General features: G+C 46.8%; 1 protein-coding gene across 3 annotated transcripts; it reads left to right on the top strand.

Annotated features, from left to right (window-relative positions):
- Positions 1–959: 959 nt before the first annotated feature.
- Positions 960–23,045, top strand: LOC308521041 (uncharacterized protein C14orf93). 3 transcript variants are annotated; one of them, XM_081093836.1, is made up of 7 exons: positions 960–994; positions 10,550–11,567; positions 13,683–14,003; positions 17,894–17,955; positions 18,184–18,287; positions 20,368–20,480; positions 20,760–23,045. In XM_081093836.1, the coding sequence occupies exons 2-7, from the start codon at positions 10,974–10,976 to the stop codon at positions 21,177–21,179; spliced, it is 1,614 nt and encodes a 537-aa protein (XP_080949962.1). In that variant the 5' UTR covers positions 960–994; positions 10,550–10,973; the 3' UTR covers positions 21,180–23,045. The 3 variants fall into 3 exon arrangements, with proteins under 3 accessions (XP_080949962.1, XP_080949964.1, XP_080949963.1); XM_081093838.1 differs by lacking the exon at positions 13,683–14,003; XM_081093837.1 differs by lacking the exon at positions 960–994 and having other exon boundaries at positions 10,013–11,567.
- Positions 23,046–23,727: the final 682 nt, after the last annotated feature.

Raw genomic sequence — 23,727 nt, 5'->3', positions numbered from 1 at the left:
GGGGGCCTCGGCCGGCGCACCGAGAGGCGGGTCCGCTTCCCAGGCAGGGCACACACCAGGCGGAGGTTTGATCCCTGGTCTGGGCGCCCACGGGCGGCCACCGATCCTCTCTCCCCTCAAATCAATGAAACCGCCTCCTGCGCCGGCCGTGCGCTCGCTGGCGTCACCTCCACCCAGGAAGCAAGGCCACCAGCCGGTTCCCAGGCTGGGTTGCGGGGTCCCCAGGAGGGGCGAGCAGGAGGCAGCCGATCAATGCTTCTCTATCCCTCTCCCTTACTCTCTAAAATCAATAAGAACATACTTACAACACAAACATATTCTCGGGTGAGGATTAAAAAAAAAATCCAGGTACCAGCAACCAGGTCTTCATGCAGGGACAGGAGGTTAAGAGAAGCCATTTTATTCAGGTCCCTACGAATGTAGTCAGTCAAACAGAGGAAACTGGGGAGTCAGGATGAGCAAAATCACCTCCAAAAGTGTAGCCTGCTTTCACCTGAGGGATGTTGTGTGGATGTTCACTTAAAGGTGGGAGTGTCGAGCCGCAGACGAGCCCGGAGACACTGGCCCTGGAAATCCTGAGTTCGGCCACCCCGACAAGTCCTCGTCCTGAACCCCAGGCCCGAACTTCCCTGACTAGTTGGCCGAGTTTAGCAAATGGCCAGGAGGGGCTCGCTCACGGGGGTATTTCTATGCACCAGGGCCTCTTCGCGCTGAGAAACCGGATGGGGAAGGGGGAGGGGCGGGCTGGAAAGTAAAAGGAAGCGGAGAGCCGCCCCGGGCCCGGGGGGAGGTGCTGGGGTCGGGGGTCGGGCGGCCCTCAAGGGGCCCCATTGGGCCCGCGCCTCCGGCGCGCGTGTGCTCGCGGGCGGGGCGGCCGGCGGCCGGCGGCGGCCAATCCGGGCGGGCGTCCGGGGGGGGCGGGGCTTGCCGGCTCGGGCGCCGCGCGTCCTCCTTTTTGCACACACACGAATACAAAGAGCCATACGACCTTCGGGTATCCTTTTTCCATTTTCCTCGCCCTCTTGACTCTGTGTGTGCGTTCAACATTTTTAAAAATAGAGGTCTGTGGCAGTGCCGGGGTGAGGAAACTGTGGCTGAGGGCAATTTGCGCTTTCCCCCCCGTTTCTTTTTCTGTCTCTCTTCCTCTTTCTTTTTTCCTCGTCCAGGTTTTAAATATACCTAGAAGTTGAGAAGCAGGATGGTCGTGTACAACTGTTTCCAGTCAAATTTATAGAGATTTTTTTTTTCTTTTTGCTATCACATTTTAAGAACTGGTAAATTTTTATGGTCGAGGGATTTAAAAAATGCGGCTGCTCAGGAAGTATCGATTTCGTGTTTTTAAGCGGGCTGAAGGGATAATGTAAATTTCTGCCACGGGCAGTGTCGCAGGCCGCGGAGATGGACGACCCCACAGGGCTGTGTGCGTGCGTTTTACACTCTCACGCAGAACCAAAAACAAGTGGCTTGGATGTGGCAACTGTCCAAGGCCAAGAGGTTAAAAGTGCTTGGATATTATCATTTCCCCGGGGAGCGGGGCTAAGCCCTTCTTAGAGCGCGTCTTACATTTTCATGTGTACGTGTGTATTTCATGAAGCAAGTAATTTCCTAAAAGCTTATCTGGGGGCTTTGTGTCTGTGTACAGCGTGTGCATACATGCCGCGTTAGGTTTTGTGTTCAAAAGCGATCGCCTTTGGTTTTTATGTGTGCAAAGCAGCCCCCTAGGGCGTGCATTTCTTTTCTGTTGCGTTCCCAAATGTGATCAAAACAGGGTTTTGTGTGCAAATTAGAGAGTTTAGAAGAGTTCCTACACTAGGTAGCATATACTCAAGCACTTTCATTCTGTGTGCACTTACTGTATTTTCCTGCTCCTCTTCTAAAGGATCAGATGGGTGAATAATTAAATAATTGCCAGGAAGTATACAGTCCCTTTGGCAAACGAGGGTAGGCAATCGATCGAATCTGTGGTTCAAAGCCTTTTTTAGGGACTGTTTTGCCTAAGTGGTTTTGCTTTTTATTGCCTCTGTTCTTAAGTGTACAGCTGTGTACATTTTGGCCTTTATGTGTGGTTTGGTTGGTGTGTTCAAGAAGGGAAGTTCTCTCTTGGCTTTTTGACAACATTGTCGTTTATAGGTTGGGATTTGTTTGAAAAGCCCCGCAGCTGGCAGAGTATCAGGAAAATGATCCAGTCAAATCCAGTTCTGGAAAACTGTCCGTGGTGGCGGGTGGGGCGGGCAAGGGGTCGGAGGAGGCAGAGGCACGTGATAAACAGGAGGGAGGGGAAATGCTTTTATATCCCGTCGCGTTTCTGGAATAAAAAGTCAGCTCACGTCTAAGTTACAGAGAAAAGTGTGAACTAAAGGACAACAAGCTTAGAGCAGGGCCTCCAGTCATTTGAGCTGCATTCTCATTTCATTCTGCCGGAGGGCCACGGCCTCCTATTAGGAGCCGTAGGAGAATGTTTATGTTCGGCCCCGTGGCGGCAGGTGGGAGCGGAAGCACCGACGGACGTGGGGGGACAGGGAGAAACCGGAACGTCAGCGCGCGGGGCGCGGCAGCCCCGGGAGGATGATGAGGACCCACCTCAAGGTCAAGCTCCTTGACTGCGGGTGACGACGGTGTTAGTTCCCATCCGTCACCCACTAGTTCAACAGTAACGGAGACACTAAGCAAGCACGGCGATGACATTATTTGTGCAGATCCTGACATCCATGATCAGGAACGTGGCCCTGTGGGGCTCTCTGCATTTCTTACCTGAACTGAATGTCTTTTTATTCCCCGACAGTGCAGGCCAGGTCAGTGCTCAATAAATATTCTCAGACGTTCAGACCTGCAGGACTGTGAGGTCTCGTCGTTCTATAGGGGGGTAGTGGTGGCCGTGCCGGACGTTTCCACTGGAGTTTCAGCTTTCTCATCCCCGCCGCAGCACAGCGGCCATCACACTCACCTTCGCCTCACTTTTGAGATTCCCAGAAAAGGGGGGGCTCTGCCTGGCGGGGACACAGCCCAGGCCCCGGCTCGCGGCTGCTTGCTTTTACCAGGACCCCAGGCTCATAGACTATATCCTTGCTTTGAGTTTCTTTGTAAGAAAGATAACTCCTCTCACGAATATATCGTGGCTTGTTCTCCTACCAAAGCAAAGCAAAGCTGAGCTGAGGTGATGCTGTTTGGGAATCCCCGAGGCCCCTCCAGGTGAAAACGTCTTTAAACTATAGGGAACTGCCTTTGGTTAGTGATGGAAAGATCTGTGACCGAGGCTGGCAGGACCGAAAGCCTTCCACCGCCAAAGGTGGGAATCCGATTGGTGTGTAGGGGGGGTCGATTTGTGGCCACTGTGTTTATAATGTTGTACACGCAGCTTTGTAAGAGAAACAAAAGCGAGGAAATGGGAAAAAAAAGAAAAAGCTAAAGATGGCGCCTGGCCGGCCTTGAAAAAGCCTGCAGTCGTGTCCCTCCCTGAGGGGGCCCCTCCCCTCCCTGCTCGTTGAGTGACTGTGGGTTGGAGCCAGTAGCGTCCCTGGCTCGGCTCCCCCCACACTCTGACTGCCAATCAGAGGGAGCCAGAGGACAGGCGGGGCGGGGCCTCCCCGCGTGCGCGCGCTGGCCGGTACACGGGCGCCGCGGTCTCCCTCAGCCGCTGGCGTACGGACCTGGCGGCGCTGAGTCAGCTGGCGGCCCGGCGGGGCGGGCGCACGTGGTGGGACACCGCGGGGCTGCCTCGCGGGGCCACAGCGGGAATTCCGGGGCCTCCCTCAACTGGAGTCCTCAGAGCTTTCGTGGCCACGTAGTCTCCCCCTGGTATCCCAGCTAGATCCCGAGCTGCTCGGGCCAGCCTTTCCCGGGAATCTCCCCTTTCCCGGGACTCCCAGGGTTGGGCTCAGGCCGGTCGCCCTGTCCCCCGTGGCTTCGGAGGCAGTGCCTGAGCTCTGAGCTCTGTTCTCCTTCCTCGCTGCAGCCACCCTGCCTGTAGCCCAGTGGTTCTCAACCTTCTGGCCCTTTAAATACAGTTCCTCATGTTGTGACCCAACCATAAAATTATTTTCGTTGCTACTTCATAACTGTAATGTTGCTACTGTTATGAATCCTAATGTAAATATCTGATCTGCAGGCTGGTCTTAGGCGCCCCTTGTGAAAGGGTCGTTCCACCGCCAAAGGGGTCGGGCGACCCACAGGTTGAGAACCGCTGCTGGTATCTTCGGGAATAGTTCTGTCCCTGGTGCCCATCTTAACTAATATTTAATCAACTAACATTTGCCGAGGGCTTTCCGGGCACATGGTATAGCTTTAGTTTTTTTATTTTATTTTTCATTTTCTCCAGAAGTGCAGGATGAATTCTTTACTATCAGGCACATTTATGTAAAAAGCTTAAGCCGGAAAATTTAATTTTACCAAGCTGCATGTTAGCAAATGTAAATAAAAACTGCTACACTGAGTTAAAAACTCATGCCACTCCACAGTTATACTCAGAACTTTTTTGACTAGGTGAAATCCTTTTCACTGTACCTGATTCTGCCTTCTAGGTCTACATCTCTCTTTTTTAACCCCTAAAAGTGAGGTCTTAGATTTTTTTTTTTTTTGCAGGACAGTAGTATTTTATGGTATTTGCTTATCTACTTTTGTGTGATAAAGAGCTCATTTCTTTTTTTATATATATATATTTTTTAATATATTTTATTGATTTTCTACAGAGAGGAAGGGAGAGAGATAGAGAGTTAGAAACATCGATGAGAGAGAAACATCGATCAGCTGCCTCCTGCACACCTCCCACTGGGGATGTGCCCGCAGCCAAGGCACATGCCCCTGACCGGAATCGAACCTGGGACCCTTCAGTCCGCAGGCCGACGCTCCATCCACTGAGCCAAACCGGCTCCGGCTCTTTTTTAAAAAAATATATTTTTATTGATTTCAGAAAGGAAGGGAGAGGGAGAGAGAGATAGAAACATCACTGATGAGAGAGAATCTTTGGCCACCTTCTGCATTCTCCCCACTGGGGATCGATCCAGCAACTCTGGCATCTGCCCTTGACCGGAATCGAACCTGGGACCTTTCAGTCCACAGGCCGATACTCTATGCACTGAACCAAACCAGCCAGGGCAAGAGCTCATTTCTGATAGAAGTAGGTTTCCAGAGGACTTTTAACAAGTGAGCCATTTTGTACCTTCAAGTGGAGGAGCTGGGCTGACCAGCACAGCAGGAACTTTAAGTGGCATTTTCCTTTTTTATTTCTTAAAATGAAAATTATGGCATGAATTGCTATGCTTTTAGTAATCACATTTAAGGAAGTCCATTGCTAGCATGACCCTGAATGAGTCAAGGGCCCATTATAAAACATATATCATCTGAATGATACCATATCATGCACATCTAGTAGTGGAAAAAACTTTTATTTTTCATAGTTTGGAGGTGAACTCAGTCATGCAGAAAATTCAAACTCAGAATGGGTAGAAAGCAAGCAAGGGAGCTGCCAAGAGTGTGATATATTTAGTTCTAACAAAAATACATGTGACTTGGGAAGGAAGGGATAGTTAAGATTATGGACAGTCTCACCCTGAACTGTCTAAAGAAGATGAGTTTTCTTTCTTCTTTTATCCAAATATTTGTGAGGAAAATATCAAAATTATTGAAATGTACATTTATTTTTTAACTATATTTTTTTATTGATTTCAGATAGAGAGGAAAGAGAGATGAGAATCATTGATCGGCTGCCTCCTACACATCCCACACTGGGGATTGAGCCCATAACCCGGGCATGTGCCCTGACCAGAATCAAACTGCCCCCTCCTGGTCCATAGATCGATGCTCTACCACTGGGTCATGCGGGCTGGGCTGCTTTGTTCTTTTTTTTTTTTTAAATATATTTTATTGATCTTTCACAGAGAGGAAGGGAGAGAGATAGAGAGTTAGAAACATCGATGAGAGAGAAACATCGATCAGCTGCCTCGTGCACATTTCCCACTGGGGATGTGCCCGCAACCCAGGTACATGCCCTTGACCGGAATTGAACCTGGGACCTTTCAGTCCCCAGGCGGACGCTCTATCCACTGAGCCAAACCGGTTTCGGCTGCTTTGTTCTTTAGACATTCCCATTCTCACATACACTGTTAGTTCCTTGCATGTAGGGATTTTGTCTTCCCTTCAAGTACTTAGAAGCCATAATCCATTTTGGTGACTCATTCTTTAGCATGTTATTATATATAAAGAATTTTTAGAAAAATCTCTATTTTTAAAAAAATGGTTCATTTTCTGTAATGGGAACACATGTAGCTAATGAAATTAGTGTTTTTTAAAATATATATTTATTGATTTCAGAGAGGGATAGGGAGATAGAAACATCAATGATGAGAGAGAATCAATGATCAGCTGCCTCCTGCACGCCCCCTACTGGGGACCCAGCCGGCAACCTGGGCATGTGTCCTTGACTGGACTCAAACCTGGGACCCCTCAGTCTGCAGGCCAATGCTCTATCCACTGAGCCAAACCAGCTAGGGCTAGTGGTTTGTTTTTAATCACTGTCCGGCATTTATCTAGCTAGTAAATGTTATACAGTGGGGCCTTGACTTACGAGTGTCCCGACTAACGAGTTTTTTGAGATACCAGCTGCATTGAGTTGATAGAGTAATTTGAGTTAATGACCTCCTTAACGAGCTCGGTCTCGGAACAAATTAAACTCGTAAGTCAAGGCCCCACTGTAATGTGAAATATTCCTTTATTCCCTGTTGACCCAGTTTCTTTCCTTGTCCTTTCATTTCAGTGTCTTAGAGTTTATGTGGGAGACTATTGCAGGAAGCAGAGAAATTAAGTCAGCAATAATATTTATGGAAATAAAAAAAGAGTAATTTGAATTCCCATTGTGCTACAGTGCACTGTACTTAATTCAAGAAAACACCTATTTGTTGTCCTGAATCTGACATTCTAAAATGGACATAGTATGCTAATACACAAAATAGAAAAGCAGAAAAAAATTGAGGAACAAAGAGAATTCACAATAGGAAAATATATTTATTATTAACTCAGTTTAATAATATGCAAGCAAAGTTGAATATTATGCTTAGTTGAAAGCCATTTACTATAGTAAATAAATTGCAAGGACTCTGTTTTCTTAATTATCTTTCTGATTTACACAATAGAAAGTTTCATACCTATAAATGCATCTTTGTAGACTTTAATTTAGTCTTAGAAATTTTAGACTAAATTTAGGGGAAATCCCTCAAATTCCATTTCAAGCCATTGCATTGTTTTGTGTGTGTGTGTGTGTGTGTGTGTGTGTTTAAAAATATATTTTATTGATTTTTTTACAGAGAGGAAGGGAGAGAGATAGAGAGTTAGAAACATTGATCAGCTGCCTCCTGCACATCTCCTACTGGGGATGTGCCCGCAACCCAGGTACATGCCCTTAACCGGAATCGAACCTGGGACCCGTCAGTCCGCAGGCCGAAGCTCTATCCACTGAGCCAAACCGGTTTCGGCTGTGTGTGTTTTTAAGATTAGGAAATCAGGATGGGTGTCCAGGGTGGGAACACAAATGTTTCAGGAATAGTCATAATATCATCCAGCTGCTATTGTGGAGCACTGCCCGTGTACCAGCACTCTGTAGATGCCTGACTCTGTAGATGGCTGACTCTGTAGATAATCTTAACGAAAGCACTCAAAGTAGGCAGGGATGAGAACTCTGGGCTCAGAAAAAAAAAGTGATAATTTGCCCAAATTCACACAGCTCTTAAGTGAAGCAGCAGGATAAGTACCGCCCTCCCCTCCATTTTGAAAAATTTCCAGCTCAGTGCTGTTTGGGAAAGATGACCTGGGAAAGATGGTTTAAAGGGGAGGGAAGGCTCAGGGCAGACAGCATGTTGGCAAGGTAAGGACCTCATGCAGGTGGGATAAAGACCTCTTGCAAGAAAGAGTGTTTGGGGCAAGAGTACAGCAGTCATCAGTTTGTCCTCAACCCAGTGTCCCAATTTGATGCATCTTTTAAAATATATATATATTGATTTCAGAGAGGAAGGGAGAGGGAAACATCAATGATGAGAGAGAATCATTGATTGGCTGCCTCCTGCACACCCCCTACTGGGAATATGGCCCGAAACCTGGGCATGTACCCTTGACCAGAATCGAACCCAGGACCCTTTAGTCCGCAGGCCGATGCTCTATCCACTGAGCCAAATCGGCTGGGACAGATGCATCTTAATTTCTGATTTTATAAATACTGAACCCAACCGACAAGCATTAGTATGTTGCCATCTACATAGCTTTCTTTTTCTTACAATGCCCATGTTTCAGACTAAATTCCTTGCATGATGTTGGTTAGGAAAATGAAAAACCCTGCAGGAGCAGTGTGTGCCCTTATTTAGAAGGAGAAGGAGCTAGAATGATTCATCCATAGAATTGACATGGAATCACTTAGTACTTTCCCTTAACCTTTAGTTTAATTTGGCTTTAACCTTTCATTTTAGGCTTAGTTGTGCCTTCCAGTGGCTAATGACAGAGCGGCTATAATGGATTTGAGTTCAGCTCTTGCAAGTGAATATCTGGCACAGAAAAGCGTTTCTTTTTTAAGATTTCAAATGCTTCAGAGAATAACAGTTTTATTTCATTTTTTATTGATTTTAGAGTGAGGAAGAGGAGAGAGGGAGGGAGAGAGAGATACATTGATGTGCAAGAGAAACATGGATCAGTTGCCTTCTGTACGCACTCTAATCGGGTATCGAACCCACAACCTGGGCGCGTGCCCTGACCAGGAATCAAACCCGCCACCTTTTAGTGGACAATGCTCCAACCTACTGAGACACACCGGCCAGGGCAGAAAAGCATTTCTTGATATAAAGGGTGGAAAGAACAAGTTAAAGACCATTCTTGCCCAGCTGGTGTGGCTCAGTGGTTGAGCATCAACCTATGAACCAGGAAGGAGGTCATGATTCGATTCCCAATCAGAGCACATGCCTGGGTTGTGGGCTCAATCCCCCGTGGGGGGCGTGCAGGAGGCAGCTATCGATGATTCTCTCTCATCATTGATATTTCTGTCTCTCCCTTCCTCTCTGAAGTCAATTAAAAATATTTTTTTAAATAACTATTCTTTAATAATAACCAAATGTAATGAAAGTGTATTGTCAGGTTTAGACTTTAGTACCTCAGAGGCATTGATATTACCTGTTTCTGAAATGAGATTGCTGATTCCAAAAAAATCCCAAACAAAACAAAAACTAAACAAAAAATTTCAATATGCCATAATTTTTCCTAACCTCCTTCTCTCCTTTTAATTGTGAAGTTATAATTTACAGGGTAAGATAGAAATGTATGTCTTGAGGAAATTGCAAACATATTTAAGATTTTGTCACTTGGGGATCTTCAGGCAGAAGGATTCTTTTTTCTATAATCAAGTATCATTTAGAAGATGACAGTATGAAATTCCTGTGAGTGTTCTCAGTGGTACAAACCAACCCTCCCACACCTTTTTTCTCTCTCTCTTCTGGAGTAGTTTAGTTGCTTAACTACAGTGATTCAAAAGAGAGGCAGTTTGGTTTATCATTGATATTCTGGTTTCTCCTTTCATCGGCACTGGTCCTGTGGGCAGTGGCAGCACTTAGCTATTTAGGCATTCCCGCTGAGCTGTGCCTCTCCCTTAAGGAGCATGTGAAGTGGAGATGAGGGCCCAGGAGTGCTCTCTCGGGGCTACAGGCTGAGGATTCGGGACAGTCAGTTTCCTTTGCTGAGGCGGAGGCCCAGGTGTACAACACAGCAAGAGGCTCTGCAGCCCTGGTTTACTGCAGCTCAGTTCTCTGATCCAGCGTTTCCTTTCTCTCCCCTCCCCTTCCCCAAAGCATTTATGATATGATAGTGTGAGGTCAGTGACATATTGAGGGCTGCAGTGATCAGCATATTTCTTTCTTTCTTTTTTTTTTTTGATCCTCACCCGAAGATTTTTTCCATTGATTTTTTTTTCTTTTTAGAGATCGTGGAGGGGAGGGTGGAGGCGGGGGGGGGGGGGGCGGGGGGGAGTGGGGGGAGAGAGAGAGAGAGGAAGAGAGAGAGGGAAACGTCGATGTGAGAGAGAGACATGGATTGATTACTTCCCACAAGTGCCCCGACCAGGGCCTGGGATCAAGCCCGCCACCAAGGTACATGTCCTTGACTGGGAATCGAACCCAAGACCCTTCGGTTTGTGGTCTGATGCTCTGACCACAGCAAAACCAGCCAGGGCAGCATATTTCTTATTTAAGAGTCTTCCTCTGAATGCATCTGTATGAAAATTATGGAGAGGACAGAATTATGATGCTTTATGTCAACAGAAAGTGGTATCAGTTCAGAAAAATAAACACGAGGTTGAAAATAGATCACTGGATCCTGCTGTCTTCCTCTGACCTTGAAAAAGATATGTAACTTCTTCACACTGTCTCGTCTCTGGACCTGGTGTAACGGTGTTTCCTAGAGCTGCCCTATGGATGCGATAACCTATGCGAAATGTTCTGAACTCCTTAAGGCATGATGTCAAAGCAATAAAGTGCAATACTGTTATTACCGATCGACATTTTCTTCCTTAATCTTCTCATCTTTTCAGATCCTGGTGGGTTTTTTCCAGTCCCCTCTCTGCTCCTTAGGTTGGAGTGGTAGGGGTTCCATGCTTGGGTGCAGGAAAAATGCCTTCTGCCCTCTGAAACTGTGTTCATCAGGAAAGGCTTCGTAGGCACCACCCTTTTGGTAAAGGATGAATGTGACACCCAGTGTGTCGTGCTAGGGGAGCACAGGCTCTGCAGACAGAAGAAGGCCCCTCTCTGAAGGACGAGGAGAAGCAACCATGAACTGTCTACTCCTTCACAGAACTCACGGCCTGGTGCCCAGGCTCCTCTGACCATCCTCCACGAGAAAGAAGAGTGAATCCAAAGAGGCCAGTGTCTCCTACAGACTCGTGAAGTCCAGCCGACTGGGGACCCCCTTGGAGCAGTCCCGCAGTGTGCGCGTGGTGGTTCCTTATTCCGTCAGCCATGTCCTTCAGTGCCACCATTCTCTTCTCCCCGCCCAGTGGCAGTGAGGCCAGATGCTGCTGCTGTGCCTGTAAGAGTGAGACTAGTGGGGGCAACACAGGCGCTCAGAGTGGGAATCCTCCTCCCAGCACCCCTATCACAGTGACCGGACACGGCCTGGCGGTTCACAGTTCCGAGCAGCTCCTGCATATTATCTACCAGCGGGTGGATAAGGCAGTGGGTCTGGCGGAGGCTGCTCTGGGTCTTGCCAGGGCCAACAATGAATTGCTAAAACGTCTCCAGGAGGAAGTGGGTGAGTTGAGGCAAGGCCAAGTGTCCGCCCCTGATGAAGACGGGGCCAGCCAGGCACGTGGTTCCCCACTTGAGGAGCCTGGGTCTCTCAAGGAGAGTCCCGGGGGGGCCTGCAGGACCGTGTCTGCCGTGGAAGAGGAGGGTGACGGCGTGGGCAGCGATGTGCAGGTGGTGATCGCGCAGCAGCTGGGAGCAGCCTTGGCTGTAGGGCCTGGCCCTTCGGGCTTCCCAGCTGCTCAGAGAGATGTGCGGCTCCCGGGATGCACCCTGGCTGCCAGTGAGGGGGCCCCAGTGCTCAATCCCGTGAGTATGTTGCTGCCGAGCCGAACACAAGTGTTGTTGCTTCTTAAGTGCTTTTCCTGGCCTTTTCCTTTTTTCTCTCTTTCTGTATTCCCCCTCCTTCAGCGTGTCTTTTGTTAGTGCGTGTGATAAAATAGAAACAGTACCCCGTTCCCTTTGTCTTCAGGGTTAATCAGCACTCCTGTTTCTTCCTGAGCCACAGTCTCTGTGGCAGCAGGTCATTTCTGGTGTGTGTGGTGAGGGGGTGCCCTTCCCTCCCGCTCAGTAGCTGTGCGGCACCTTCTCCCCCACAGCTGTCTCAGCTGCTCCATGCTCTGTGCCTCTGCTGGCGAGAATGCCTGCCATGCACAGACGGCTCATTTATATTTTATCACGGGCCCTCTGCTTGCCAAGAGGAATTCAGTACAGAGAGATGGGAATGAGAGGGGAGAGAGGCAGAAGTAGAAAGAGAGATAGAAGGAAAAAGTGAGGAGGGAAGGACAAAGATAATAGACGATGAGGGAAGGAGGAAGGTGGAAATGAAGGGTTGAGGAAGGAGAAAAAGTGAAAAAAGAACACAGAAAAGAAAGGTGAATCTAAATGGAAAGAGAATTTATGCTGGAAGAGTATGAGGTAAGGTGGGAAGAATGCAGAGGAAAGGGAATAAAATGAGGAAAAGAAGCGGGTCACGAAGAGTTAACAGTAAGAGAACAGGTGAGGCGCGGGGGAGGCAAGCGAGCACGTTGGTGGGTAGGAAAAGACACTGAAGTGCTTCCTGCTATTTCAGTTTCCTTACTGCTCAAGGCCATGCGAGCAGGCAGATCCTGGCTGAGGAAAGTGAAAACTGCAGAATGTCACCCAGGGAAGTATGAGAAGGAGATGGAGCAGCTATAGAGATCACAGAGATGGGAAAATGTCAGATGTGCTGCCACTTGAGAGACCCCGGGAGGTCTGTCAACTCCCCCACCAGGTTCTTCCTCTACCCTTTCCCTTTCCCTTTCCCTTCTCCTTCTCCCCGCCAAGACAAGGCCCAGACAGCCAGTCAAGAGTTGAGGAGGACACATAGGTGGATGGAAGGATGCTATGCCCAGTCCATCTGTGGACCTGAGAAAGGAACGTATAAACCCTCCTGTCCCCCCCAGTGCACCCTGCAGCTGGTCACTGCTCCCCAAAGGCCTAGCTCTGTGGGTGGGTGACAGCTACTACTGCTGTCCCCAGGCTGTGCCTGGCCAGGGCTGTCAGTGTTTGGGGCTGCAGGAGGAGGAATTGGGAAGGTGGTAGGAAGCAGGAGGGTACCAGGCCAGGCAATACCCTGAGCTGTGGTTCCTTCAGGCAGGGAAGGCTTCCAAGCCGACAGGATGGAATTACATTTCCCAGCGCAAAAAGCAGCTCACAGGTCTATAAATCTCAGCCTCCTCCCCCACTTCTTTCTGTGTCCCCCACCCCCACTTTCACTGTTTAGTTTTCTTGGCTGCAGAAATCCCCCCTCCTTCTTCTCTCTTTCCCTTCCTCCCTCCTTCCTTTCCCTGCCCTGTATGTCCTTGAATGAGGCACAGGCAGGCAAGTAGATGTCAAGGCAGTGAGAGTTGGATGTGACCAAGGCAGGGTGAAGGTGAGGGCACAGACTGGCCCCACAAAGGAATAGGAAAGGGGGGGGTATTGGTGCCAGCCTCTCTAGAGATTTCTGACTCTGTATCTCCCTCCTTTGCTCGCATTTTTCCTCCCGTTTTCCTCTCTATTATTATTACCATTTTATTTTCTTGTTCCTTCTCTTGGTTTTCCTTTCTTGTCATCACTTCCTCCCCCAATCCCTTTTAGACAAAACACTTACCTAGCTACAGTTCTTATACCCAAGAGCAAGTCATAAGTGACCCCTCACAGACAGAGCATCAGAAACATGCCTTATCCTTGTAATCAGTCCTATGGTAATGATCCAACATGAGGAGCCCTGCACACACAGAAGTATTTGCCCAACTCTTATTGGAGGCCCACAGAAACAGGCCATTGACCATTAAAGACTGTGCTAGATTCCCCCCCTGCTTTCCACTCTCTGTTCATTATCCTTGGCCAAAGATTGATGGTTAACAAGGTTCCCCTCAGCCTGGCTGGCTAATAGGCTATTCTTTTTTATGTTCTTAGCTGGTGGATGATTATGTGGCCTCTGAGGGTGCAGTACAGCGGGTGCTGGTCTCTGCTTATGCCAAGCAGCTCTCACCAGCCACACAACTGGCTATCCAGCGGGCAACTTCAGAGACAGGGCCAGAAAATGGAGCCAAGCTGCCACTGCCTCGCCCCGAGGACATGCTCAGTGCTGCTGCTGCGCTGGAAGGTGCCTTGGAAGAGGCAGGCCCAGGGGGAGCTGGGGAGCTGACACACTCTCTAGGGTTTACTGCTTCCCCCTGCAGGACCAGAGGGAGTGGGCAGAAGAACTCCAGGCGCAAGCGGGATCTGGTTCTCTCTGTGAGTGAGCTCCATTTCTATGAACTTTTCTTCAGATGGAAAGATAAATGAAGAGTAAAGTGTGGGTTGATTTTTAAACTTCCCATAGTGAATGCATGGTGTCCTGAATCTTACTGGAGTGGGAGGGGCAAGAAGGAGATTGTTCCAGAGCTCTAGGGTTAGGCAGTCCCCCACCTATCAATGGAACTTAAAAAAATTTATTTTTTTTTTTTGATTTCAGAGAGGAAGGAGAGGGAGGGAGAGAGAGAAACATCAATGATGAGAGAGGATCATTGATTGGCTGCCTCCTGCACGTAACCCATGCCCTGACTGGAATCGAACAATGTCAACACTCAACCATTGAGCCACACCAGCTGGGCTCAATGGAGCTTTTTTAAGGCTTTTCCAGATAAATTGATATCTTCCATTTAAAAGTGGGGGCATCCTGGCCAGTGTGGCTCAGTGGTTGAGCCTCAACCATGAAATAGGAGGTCATAGTTTGACTCCCGATCAGGGCACATTCTCGGGTTGTGGGATCAATCCCCAGTGTGGGACAGGCAGGAGGCAGCCGATCAATGATTCTCTCTCATTGTTGATGTTTCTGTCTCTCTCTCATTCTCCCTTCCTCTCTGAAATCAATAAAAACATATTTTTTTAAAAAATAAAAGAAATAAAAAGGGGGGCATTATATCACATCTCCCAGGGATCTAATAATCCTAATGGGAAGATCTTTAAGGGATGGAGCAGTTTGACCACTGAAGGGTGGCACTGGAAACTGCCTGAAAATGACCAGTGTTCAGGGTAAGCAGCAAGGGGCCCTTTGGGCAGAAAGGTCAGAGTGTCCTGAGGTGGTCCCAAACCCCGAAGAGGCAGAGGCCCATTAGGCACTAAGCTCAGTTGTAAAAGTTTGGGGAGTTTAGTGAGTCTGAGAGCTCTTGGCAGAAAAAGTACTGACCTGATCCAGTTCTGTGTAAAGCCGTGATATGGCTTAAAGCCCTAGGAACATGGTTCAGCATCCTACAGTGCACAGCTATCGGGCCTAAAATGTCAATATGGCCAAGGTTGAGAAACCTGTTCTAGGGTGACCATAGTCCTTTGGATCTGTGTCCAAAAACATTTTTCTGATAACCATGGGGGTGTTCTCTAGCCATATAATGTTCATATTGACTATAATGGGTTTCCATGCCCTGGATAATGGCTAATGAAGTAACTTGAGAGTTCTGGTTAGGAGTGGAGATCACCACTCACATCCAACCAAAATCTTATCACAATATATATAGTATTGCCCATGTCTTCTTGGTAGTCTTAGCAAAGATTGAAAACAATTAACACCTCCTTTATTTACATTACCTCTTTCTTCCTTTTCCTTTTCCTAAGAGATCCTACCTTATTCTCCCTTTCATTTGATTTGTTTTTACACTGAGGGATTTTCCTTAGGAAGGAAGACACCATAATCAGTTTTAACTGGTTTCTAACCTTCATTTCAAATCTTGGTTATGTTCGGGGATATCTGCTCACTTATCAAGAATAGGGAATGAGTATAATTTCTTTGTCATGGATTTCTGACCCAAGAGGTCCACTTTTGCTGCCAGGGATAGAAATGGAGGCATTTCAAGGGATTTCCCCAAACTTCATAGTGTTTATAAGTTATGAGTAAATGTATGATAATTCTAATTTGCATAAAATGAGGATTTTTTCCCCTGTCACTTCCATTACTCTCCTGCCTCCAGTTAGAGGTTCAGTGTCGAGGCCTGGCTTCTCCCTGCCCTTTGGAGAGCCTGGTGGAACAGCAGACCTTCTGGGGGTGCAGTATGCTCACTCATTACAGTACTTGCAAAGTACTGATATAGAGGACCAGTCAGGGAAGTTTGCTGCCCATCCCAGAAGACGATTTAAAATGTCCTTGTGCCAGACTGGATTTACAGGGAGAGAGATAGTTGCAGATCTTCACTATTCTGTGGATTGCTTCTAGGGATCCAAAAAAACCAAACCAGAACTCTTAATTCCTTGGAATGTTGTACATCCCAGCCACCCCTGTGGAAAGCCATTTATTTTTAGCCAGCAGCCTTTACATAAGTTTTAATACTATTGTCTAGAATATTTTCCCTTTCCACTTCAAGCCTGGTTTTTTATCAGCTCACATCTTCCAAGCCACTTGAATTGGAAACTAGGTAACTTTTTTTTTCTTTCTTCTTTTGCAATTCTTTCAATTTCTTTATGAAGCATTCTCACATCTCCCTGTGATTCCTTAAGTTTGACTTCTAAGAGGTAAAATAACTCTATCAAATATGAAGCTAGTATAATAGTCTTTTTTCATAGAGTGGAGATCATAGCCACAAAGAATTAACAGTAATTTCCTAACTTGATATGGTCAATCAGCCATAGAGGTAGAAGGGTAAATTGGGCATTTCTGAATATGAAATTGAAGTTTTGAGGTCAGGATATGAGTCCATCAACTCAGAACTGGGTAAAACATCCGTTAACTGTGAGAGCTTTGGATGAAAATATAATCAGAAAAACAGAACTAAATTTAATAGGAAGAAATTTAAAATCCTACATTAAAATTTTTTAAAAATCTGCAGAATGGTAGAGATAATTAATCCATGTGAAAAATGAACTTGACTACAGGTTCACTGTGAATGAACGCTATGACACTGTGAGTAGGGATGGGGTTGCTAAGAAAAGTAACACCATCTTGGGTTTCATTCCTAGATGGGTAGAGTTCCACTCGGGGAAGTAATGCTCCCTTTGGCCAGACCTCAACTGATGAGTTAGATTTGGTTCCAAGTGCCACGTTGTAAGAGAGACACTAGCAAACCAAAGATCCTCATAGCTTCATGACCAGTCTGTCTGGGGACTCTGTCCGAGGAATGGCTGAAGCATGCGGGGTACTCAGACTGGGTAAGAGGAGACTCCCGGAGTTCATGAAAGCTGTCTTCAGATATTTCAGGTGCTATTATGGTCAAAATGGGTCAGATTTTGGAGCATCTAAGGCAGAATTTTTTAATAGAAATGTTCAACAGTAGAATAAGCCATTTCAAAAACTAGTAAGGACCCATCATTAAAGGTGTATAAGCAAAGCTGAAAGACAGCCTGTTTAATGATGTGAAAGGGACCTTTCCACTTCACATTTCTATTATTCTAGGTTTGTGTTTTTCAGACCATGGTATGGGTACCCCTGAAATTTGTGTTAATGTACAAAGGTTTATACCTGGAACATTTTCCTGGATCATTAATTTTACTAGAAAAATTTGGAAGGTATTTTTTAAAGTATATTTTTATTGAGAGGAAGAGAGGGAGAGAGAGAAACATCCATGATGAGAGAGAATCATTGATCAGCTGCTTCCTGCACCCCCCCACCCCCACCCCCACTTTACTGGGGATTGAGTCCACAACCAGGCATGTGCCTTGACTGGGAATTGAACCGTGACCTCTTGGTTCATAGGTTGATGCTCAACCACTGAGCTACACCAACCAGACAGATATTTTTATATTATAAGAAATACAGATATATTGTGAAGAAATTTTTAAAAATTGCAAGAGTAGGTGGCTTCAAGAAATTTCCCCTACTATGGCCCTGATGTGTATCTGTTCTCTCCTTGCTATTGGGAGTATGTTTGTGGAAATGTCTGAGACCCTCTGCTCTAGTGATCATATTCCTTAGGAGCAGAAGTAAGGCCAGGGATGATCTTGGAGTCTTCACACACATTAATTGAAGGGGAGGGCATTAGAAATACTAACTTGGATAGGTTCTCTGGCTAAGAAAGGAGGACATTGACAGAAAGGATTCAGAAAAGTAGACAGAAAGGTAGGGAACTGTATGGGGACAATGCATTAGGAACCAGAGGAGGGCTTCATCATATCCACCCCTGGTTTGATTCTGTGTTTGTTTATTTGTTTGTTTCCCCTAGAAATTGGTCCACAATGTGCATAACCACATCACCAATGACAAGAGATTCAATGGGTCTGAAAGGTATGATTCACCTGAGGGAAAAGTCACAGCATACTTAGCCAAGGAAGGGAAGCTGAGGGGGCTGCTCTGATATAACAACGAGGCTAAGGCTTTGGATACACACTTGCCTCTTATATCCTGTTTTCGGCCATGGAGGAATTGACACAAAGTTGATTAGTGCTGGGAATCTCTATTTGTCTAGTTTCAAAAATGCTGATTGCTTTATTCACTCTCTTCTTTTTGTGGCAGCATCAAATCCTCTTGGAATATTTCAGTAGTGAAGTTCCTTCTGGAAAAGCTCAAGCAGGAGCTGGTGACCAGCCCCCACAATTACACTGATAAGGAGCTGAAAGGTGGGAAAAACCAAGTGACTCCCATTTCATCCTCCCTCCCTGTTCCTGGGCAAAGGGGAAGAGGCATAGTAGAGATGATTTAGGTGATTAGAAAATAGTGGGTTTAAAAAAATTATTTTTGGTTCCTTCTCATCTACAATATTCACAGGATTGCCTCTAACAGCCTTTTTATTCCCCTACTCTGTCTGAAATGAAAATGGGAGAAGGGAAGGGCTAGAACACCATTATACAGGATATTTATATAGGCCTGAATCTACAGTGTTATGAAAAGGAGATCAGAATCCAGGCCAGCCCTTTTGTCCCTGAGTTTAATGTCCCGGGCTTTCTATTTCCCTTGCTCTTCTGTTATTTGTCTGTAGCTAACCCTGAAGCATTGAGAACACTTCTGCTGAAGAAAGCCAGTGTCATAATTCAGCAGAGTTGGGAACCTGACACCTGTCTGAGTCAGGAGGACTCCTCAGAGCTCTCACTGGCAGTGCCAACCAGAAAACAGACAGACCAAGAGATGAAGCAACTTGCGTAAAGCTAACCGGCAAATCAGCCGCAGAACCAGGATGAGCCTGGTGGCTCTGTCCGCCCCAGTCCAGGGCATCGCACATCACATGTAGCTGTCAGACCCAGTCCTGAGCAGGGGCCTGACACCTACTCTGGTCTGCTTGGCCCCACCCAGGGGAATGCTATGGCCTCGGACACCAGGGCAGCAGTCGGCCGGCTGCTGGGCTCGAGCCCCGCTCACTCCCCAACCCCCCTCCCCCCACAGCCCCTGCCTGCAGCCTCTAACCATCAGTGGGACCTGACACTCAGGCACGTGGCCTGTGGTCTGTTAATGACCATGGCGGGTGGGACTGACCCCAGCTTCCAGGGACTGTCACTGTACATGCCAAAATGGCATAACTGAGATAAGGTGGATAAGTGACAAATAAAGCCACCTTTTTACAAAAAAAAGAAAGCGCTGAGCCCAGGCCAGTTTGGCTCAGTGGCTAGAGCGTCGGCCTGCAGACCAGAGATCCTGGGTTTGATCCTAGTCGGGGGCACATACCTTGGTTGCAGGCTCCTCCCTGGCCTGGTTGGGGCTCTTCTCTCACATCGATGTTTCTCTCTGTCTTTCCCTCTCTCTTCCACTCTCCCTAAAAATCAATGGGAAAAAATATCCTTGGGCAAGGAAAAAAAATTTTTTTTTTAATATATTTTATTGATTTTTTTACAGAGAGGAAGGGAGAGAGATAGAGAGTTAGAAACATCGATCAGCTGCCTCCTGCACATCTCCTACTGGGGATGTGCCCGCAACCCAGGTACATGCCCTTGACCGGAATCTAACCTGGGACCTCTCAGTCCGCAGGCCGATGCTCTATCCACTGAGCCAAACCGGTTTTGGTGGAAAAAAAATTTTTTTAAAGAAAGCACTTGTAATCCACTATCAGCAGAGTAGAATAGGGGTTAGTATAATTGGAGAAGGGGGAAAGGAGTTACAAAAACATTGGAGTTTTCTTTTTCCAGTACTTAACTCTCCAGAGGAGTTAGTGCTAGAGAATGATGTAGGCAGGGAGAGCTAAACCTAAGAGGAGGTTTTGAAAATAGTGGTGCCCTTCTGTCATGTGAGGACATAGTGAGAAGACAAAAAAAACATATGAACCAGGAAGTGGGCTCTTGCCAGACATGAAATCTGCCAGTACCATGACCTTGAACTTCCCAGCCTCCAGGATGGTGCAGGAACAGAGCTTGTGTCACAATATGAATGTGTACGATGGGGAACAACACTGGAAATACATGAGTAGTTGAGGACAAGCAAGGTTTGAAATGCATGGAGACAGAAGCTAGTCTCTGGAAATTATTCCAAATATTCAATGTATAAAATTATAGGTGGGTGATTTAGTTTTCATTAATACCGAGTCAAAATTATGAATAACTAAGTAATTTTCATAAATTATACTAGAGAAAATATAAAAAATAGTGGATTTTAAAAAAATTTGTTTACTATTAATTAATTTAATAGTGATACCCTCCCATCCAGTAGTGTTAGGGCAGAACAAAGGGCTGAGAACCACTGCTCTTTGCTACCTCCCTTCTCTCTCCCTGCCAGGAGCCTGTGTAGCCTACTTCCTTACTAAGAGGCGTGAGTACCGCAACTCCCTGAACCCCTTTAAAGGACTGAAGGAAAAAGAGGAGAAGAAACTTCGAAGTCGCAGATACCGGGTAGGTTTCTAGGCCTTCCTTTCAAGATGCTAAACTCTAAACCCTAATAAGCACCAGTGGGAAGGGCCAGAGGTCATGGCATCCAAGGAGAGAGTTTAGAGTGAATAATGTAGGCAGATAGAGGAGGAGGAGGGTGAGCCAGTTCTAAGATTTGACTTGGGGGCTTGGGTTCTCTCAGGCACAGATTTTACACAGACTTCCTCCCACACAACCCTCTCCCCAAACCTAACCCATAGTTTTTTTTCTCTTCCTAATCTCTGTCCTGGGCTCCTACGATAGCTTTTTGCCAACCGATCCAGTATCATGAGGCATTTTGGCCCTGAGGAACAACGCCTGTGGAAGGATGTGACAGAAGAGCTGATGTCAGATGAAGAGGACAGTCTTAATGAGCCAGGTGTCTGGGTAGCCAGGCCTCCCCGTTTCCGGGCCCAGCGCCTCACAGAGCTCTGCTACCATCTGGATGCCAACTCTAAGCATGGCACTAAAGCCAACCGTATATATGGGCCTCCCTCAGACCGGTTACCCTCTGCTGAGGCCCAGCTCCTTCCACCAGAACTTTATAACCCTCATTTCCAAGAAGAGGAAGACGAGGGAGGTGATGACAATGGACCTGTCTCCCTATCTTTTGACCAGTCCCATAAAACCTGCTGTCCTGACTTGAATTCATTTATTGAAGTCAAGGTGGAAAAGGATGAGTGAAATCTATAACCAAGAGTATCTCTGGCTTCTGCCGCTTCCCATGTCCCAGAGCCAGGCCTATTGGGCTTCCCAGAAGAATGAGATGTCCTCTGCAGTCTGAGAAAGCAAGTCTGCCTCTGTTCTTAACACGGACCCCACTGGAAATGAAAGCTGGCAGCTCCGGTGGGATCAAAGGACTTCTCTGAAAGGGGGAAAGTCCCCCCATTGTGAATGGCAAGCCAGAAAGTGCTGGTTCCTAAGCATAAACAATGCCTCAGAAGAGCCGAGGAGGAGAGGAGGAGGAGGATGGGTCTAAGAAACACGAGGCCTTCTCAACATATGCCCGGGTCTCTGAGTTTTTTGTTTTGTTTTGTTACATTTCGGGTTTCACTCAAAGCTCTGGGGAAGCAGCTCTGGTTGCACCTTCTGCTTCCCCAGGACGCGGGTCTTGCTCTGCAGTGGAAGCCGCACGGAACCAGTCCAGGGTAATACTGCCACCTGGTGGGCAGTGTCAGTCTTTGATTCTTCTGAGAAGAGCTGGGGCTCCATCCCTTTTTGGAAATTAGGATTTAGATGTAATAGCTTTATTGAATTACATAAAGCAGATTTTATTATTCTCATCTTACACATGAGGAAATTAAGGCTAAAAGAGTTCCCATGTATCACTGGCACCCGCTCTACCACCGTGTGCATATATAGGGCTCTGTAGCTATTTCTTAATCTTGTCAGCCCAACTGTATTTTGAGGAAGGTGTGCGCGTGTGTGTGTGTGTGTGTGTGTGTCCGCATGTGTGTGTGTGTGTGTGCGCGCGCGTGCACACGCGCAAGTGTGCATGCACACACCAGCACACAAAATGTATGCATTTTGAATAGATGGAGAAGTAAAAATGGCTTTCTAGTCAGTCATCCATATAACAAACATTGATTGCTTACTAGGTGTCACATACTGTGCTATAGACACAATGTTGATCAAAGTAGATGCTGATCTAAGGTTTTATTATCTAGTCAGAAAACCAGGCAGTTAAGTAGGCAGTGGAATAAATAAATAGTGCTAAGAGTGATGAGGGATTGTAGGGTGCACTGGCAGGATACAGCAGGGGTAGCTAACCTATGCTGGTGGTCTGGAAAGGCTTCTCAGAGTGGTGTTTAAACTGATACCTGAAAGATGGGGGAAGGGAGGCCAGGAGAGTGTTCCAAACATAAGGAGCAACGGGCACTAGAGAGCACAGACAAGATACACTTTTACAGAACATTTTGGGGAGGGGAGGATGCTGAGGAGAAGAGGCTGGAGAGGTAGAAAAACCTTGTAAAATATCTTAAAGAGTTCAGACTTCAGTTCAAGGGCAGTGATCAGTCATTGTAAGGTTTTAAGGAGGGAAATAAGTTGATCAGGTCTGTGTTTTACCCTAGTTCCCCTGCCCCCTCCAGCTCTGTGTTTTAGAAGAATCACTTGACCTTAGGTTATGAGATGGCTTGGAAGGGGAAAGCCTTGGCAGTGAGACTCTTGCAGTGGTTCTGGGGAGAAAAGATGGTGGCCTGAGAGACACAGGGGTGATGAAGGGAGGGCAGATTTGAAAGATATTTAGGAAGCAGAATTGATCGGACTTGGTGCTAGGACTTAGTTGATTTGAGATTAAGGGAGGAGGACATAAGATTGATGTTTAGGTTTCTGGCTTAAGCAGCTTAAATGGTTAAGGATGCTATTTACTCAGGGAATGTTAGAGGAGCCCCTTTCAGGAGGCAGGGAAGGTGGGGTCAGTTTAGAGCAGGGGTGGGCAAACTTTTTGACTCTAGGGCCACAATGGGTTCTTAAACTGGACCGGAGGGCCGGAACAAAAGCATGGATGGAGTGTTTGTGTGAACTAATATAAATTCAAAGTAAACATCATTACATAAAAGGGCACGGTCTTTTTTTTCAATAGTTTTATTCATTTCAAACGGGCCGTAGTTTGCCCACGGCTGGTTTAGAGTGTTGTATGCCTTTGAGATAACCAAGTAGATACTTGAACTCAGATTTTTTAAATCCAAGAAAGTCTGGGCTAGAGATACGGCTTTGGCAGTCATTTGTGTATATATAGACCTTAATTAAAGTCTTTGGGGTGGAAAATAGGGCCTGTGGAGCTCCTGACTCCAGTTTAAACTAATGACTGGTTACCCTGAGGTTGTGAGCCCTATGGGAGCATGCCATCTCAGTGTACCTCTCGCCCCCTTCCTATGATCCCCTGAAAATGCAGGTCGTTGATTCCAACTGTGCTGGGGTCCAGCCCCAGCGGGTCCAGGGGTTCCCAAAGGTGTGGACGGAGTCCGCGAAGAATGTTTTACACGGAGACAGCGTTCAAAACTCTCTAGCTTTCCTTAGTCTCCGTGGATCTTCCCTGTGCCTGGCTGGGGCCACAGAGAGAGAGATCCCAAGGCAAGCTGAGCCTTTATTTTATAGTGAGAGGTAAACAAGGTAGTGGTTACCAAAGTTACACAGTTCTTGTGAGTTTCACTTGTTTTTGTTCTTGTGAGTTTCACTTGTTTACACCATGGTTATACTTCCTGCACTTCCTCAGCCCATTAGCTTCCCA

The sequence above is a fragment of the Myotis nattereri genome (genome assembly GCF_964212035.1).
Source record: "Myotis nattereri genome assembly, chromosome: 1".
In the NCBI taxonomy this organism is placed as follows: domain Eukaryota; kingdom Metazoa; phylum Chordata; class Mammalia; order Chiroptera; family Vespertilionidae; genus Myotis; species Myotis nattereri.
The sequence above is the reverse complement of the archived record's forward strand: the minus strand, read 5'-3'. Positions and strand labels throughout refer to the sequence as shown.

Excerpts from the sequence above, each read along its gene's own strand:
- LOC308521041 (XM_081093836.1), top strand. The coding sequence starts at position 10,974 with ATGTCCTTCAGTGCCACCATTCTCTTCTCCCCGCCCAGTGGCAGTGAG. Across the intron at positions 11,568-13,682 it reads GGGCCCCAGTGCTCAATCCC|CTGGTGGATGATTATGTGGC; the intron begins GTGAGTATGTTG and ends TTATGTTCTTAG. Across the intron at positions 14,004-17,893 it reads AGCGGGATCTGGTTCTCTCT|AAATTGGTCCACAATGTGCA; the intron begins GTGAGTGAGCTC and ends TGTTTCCCCTAG.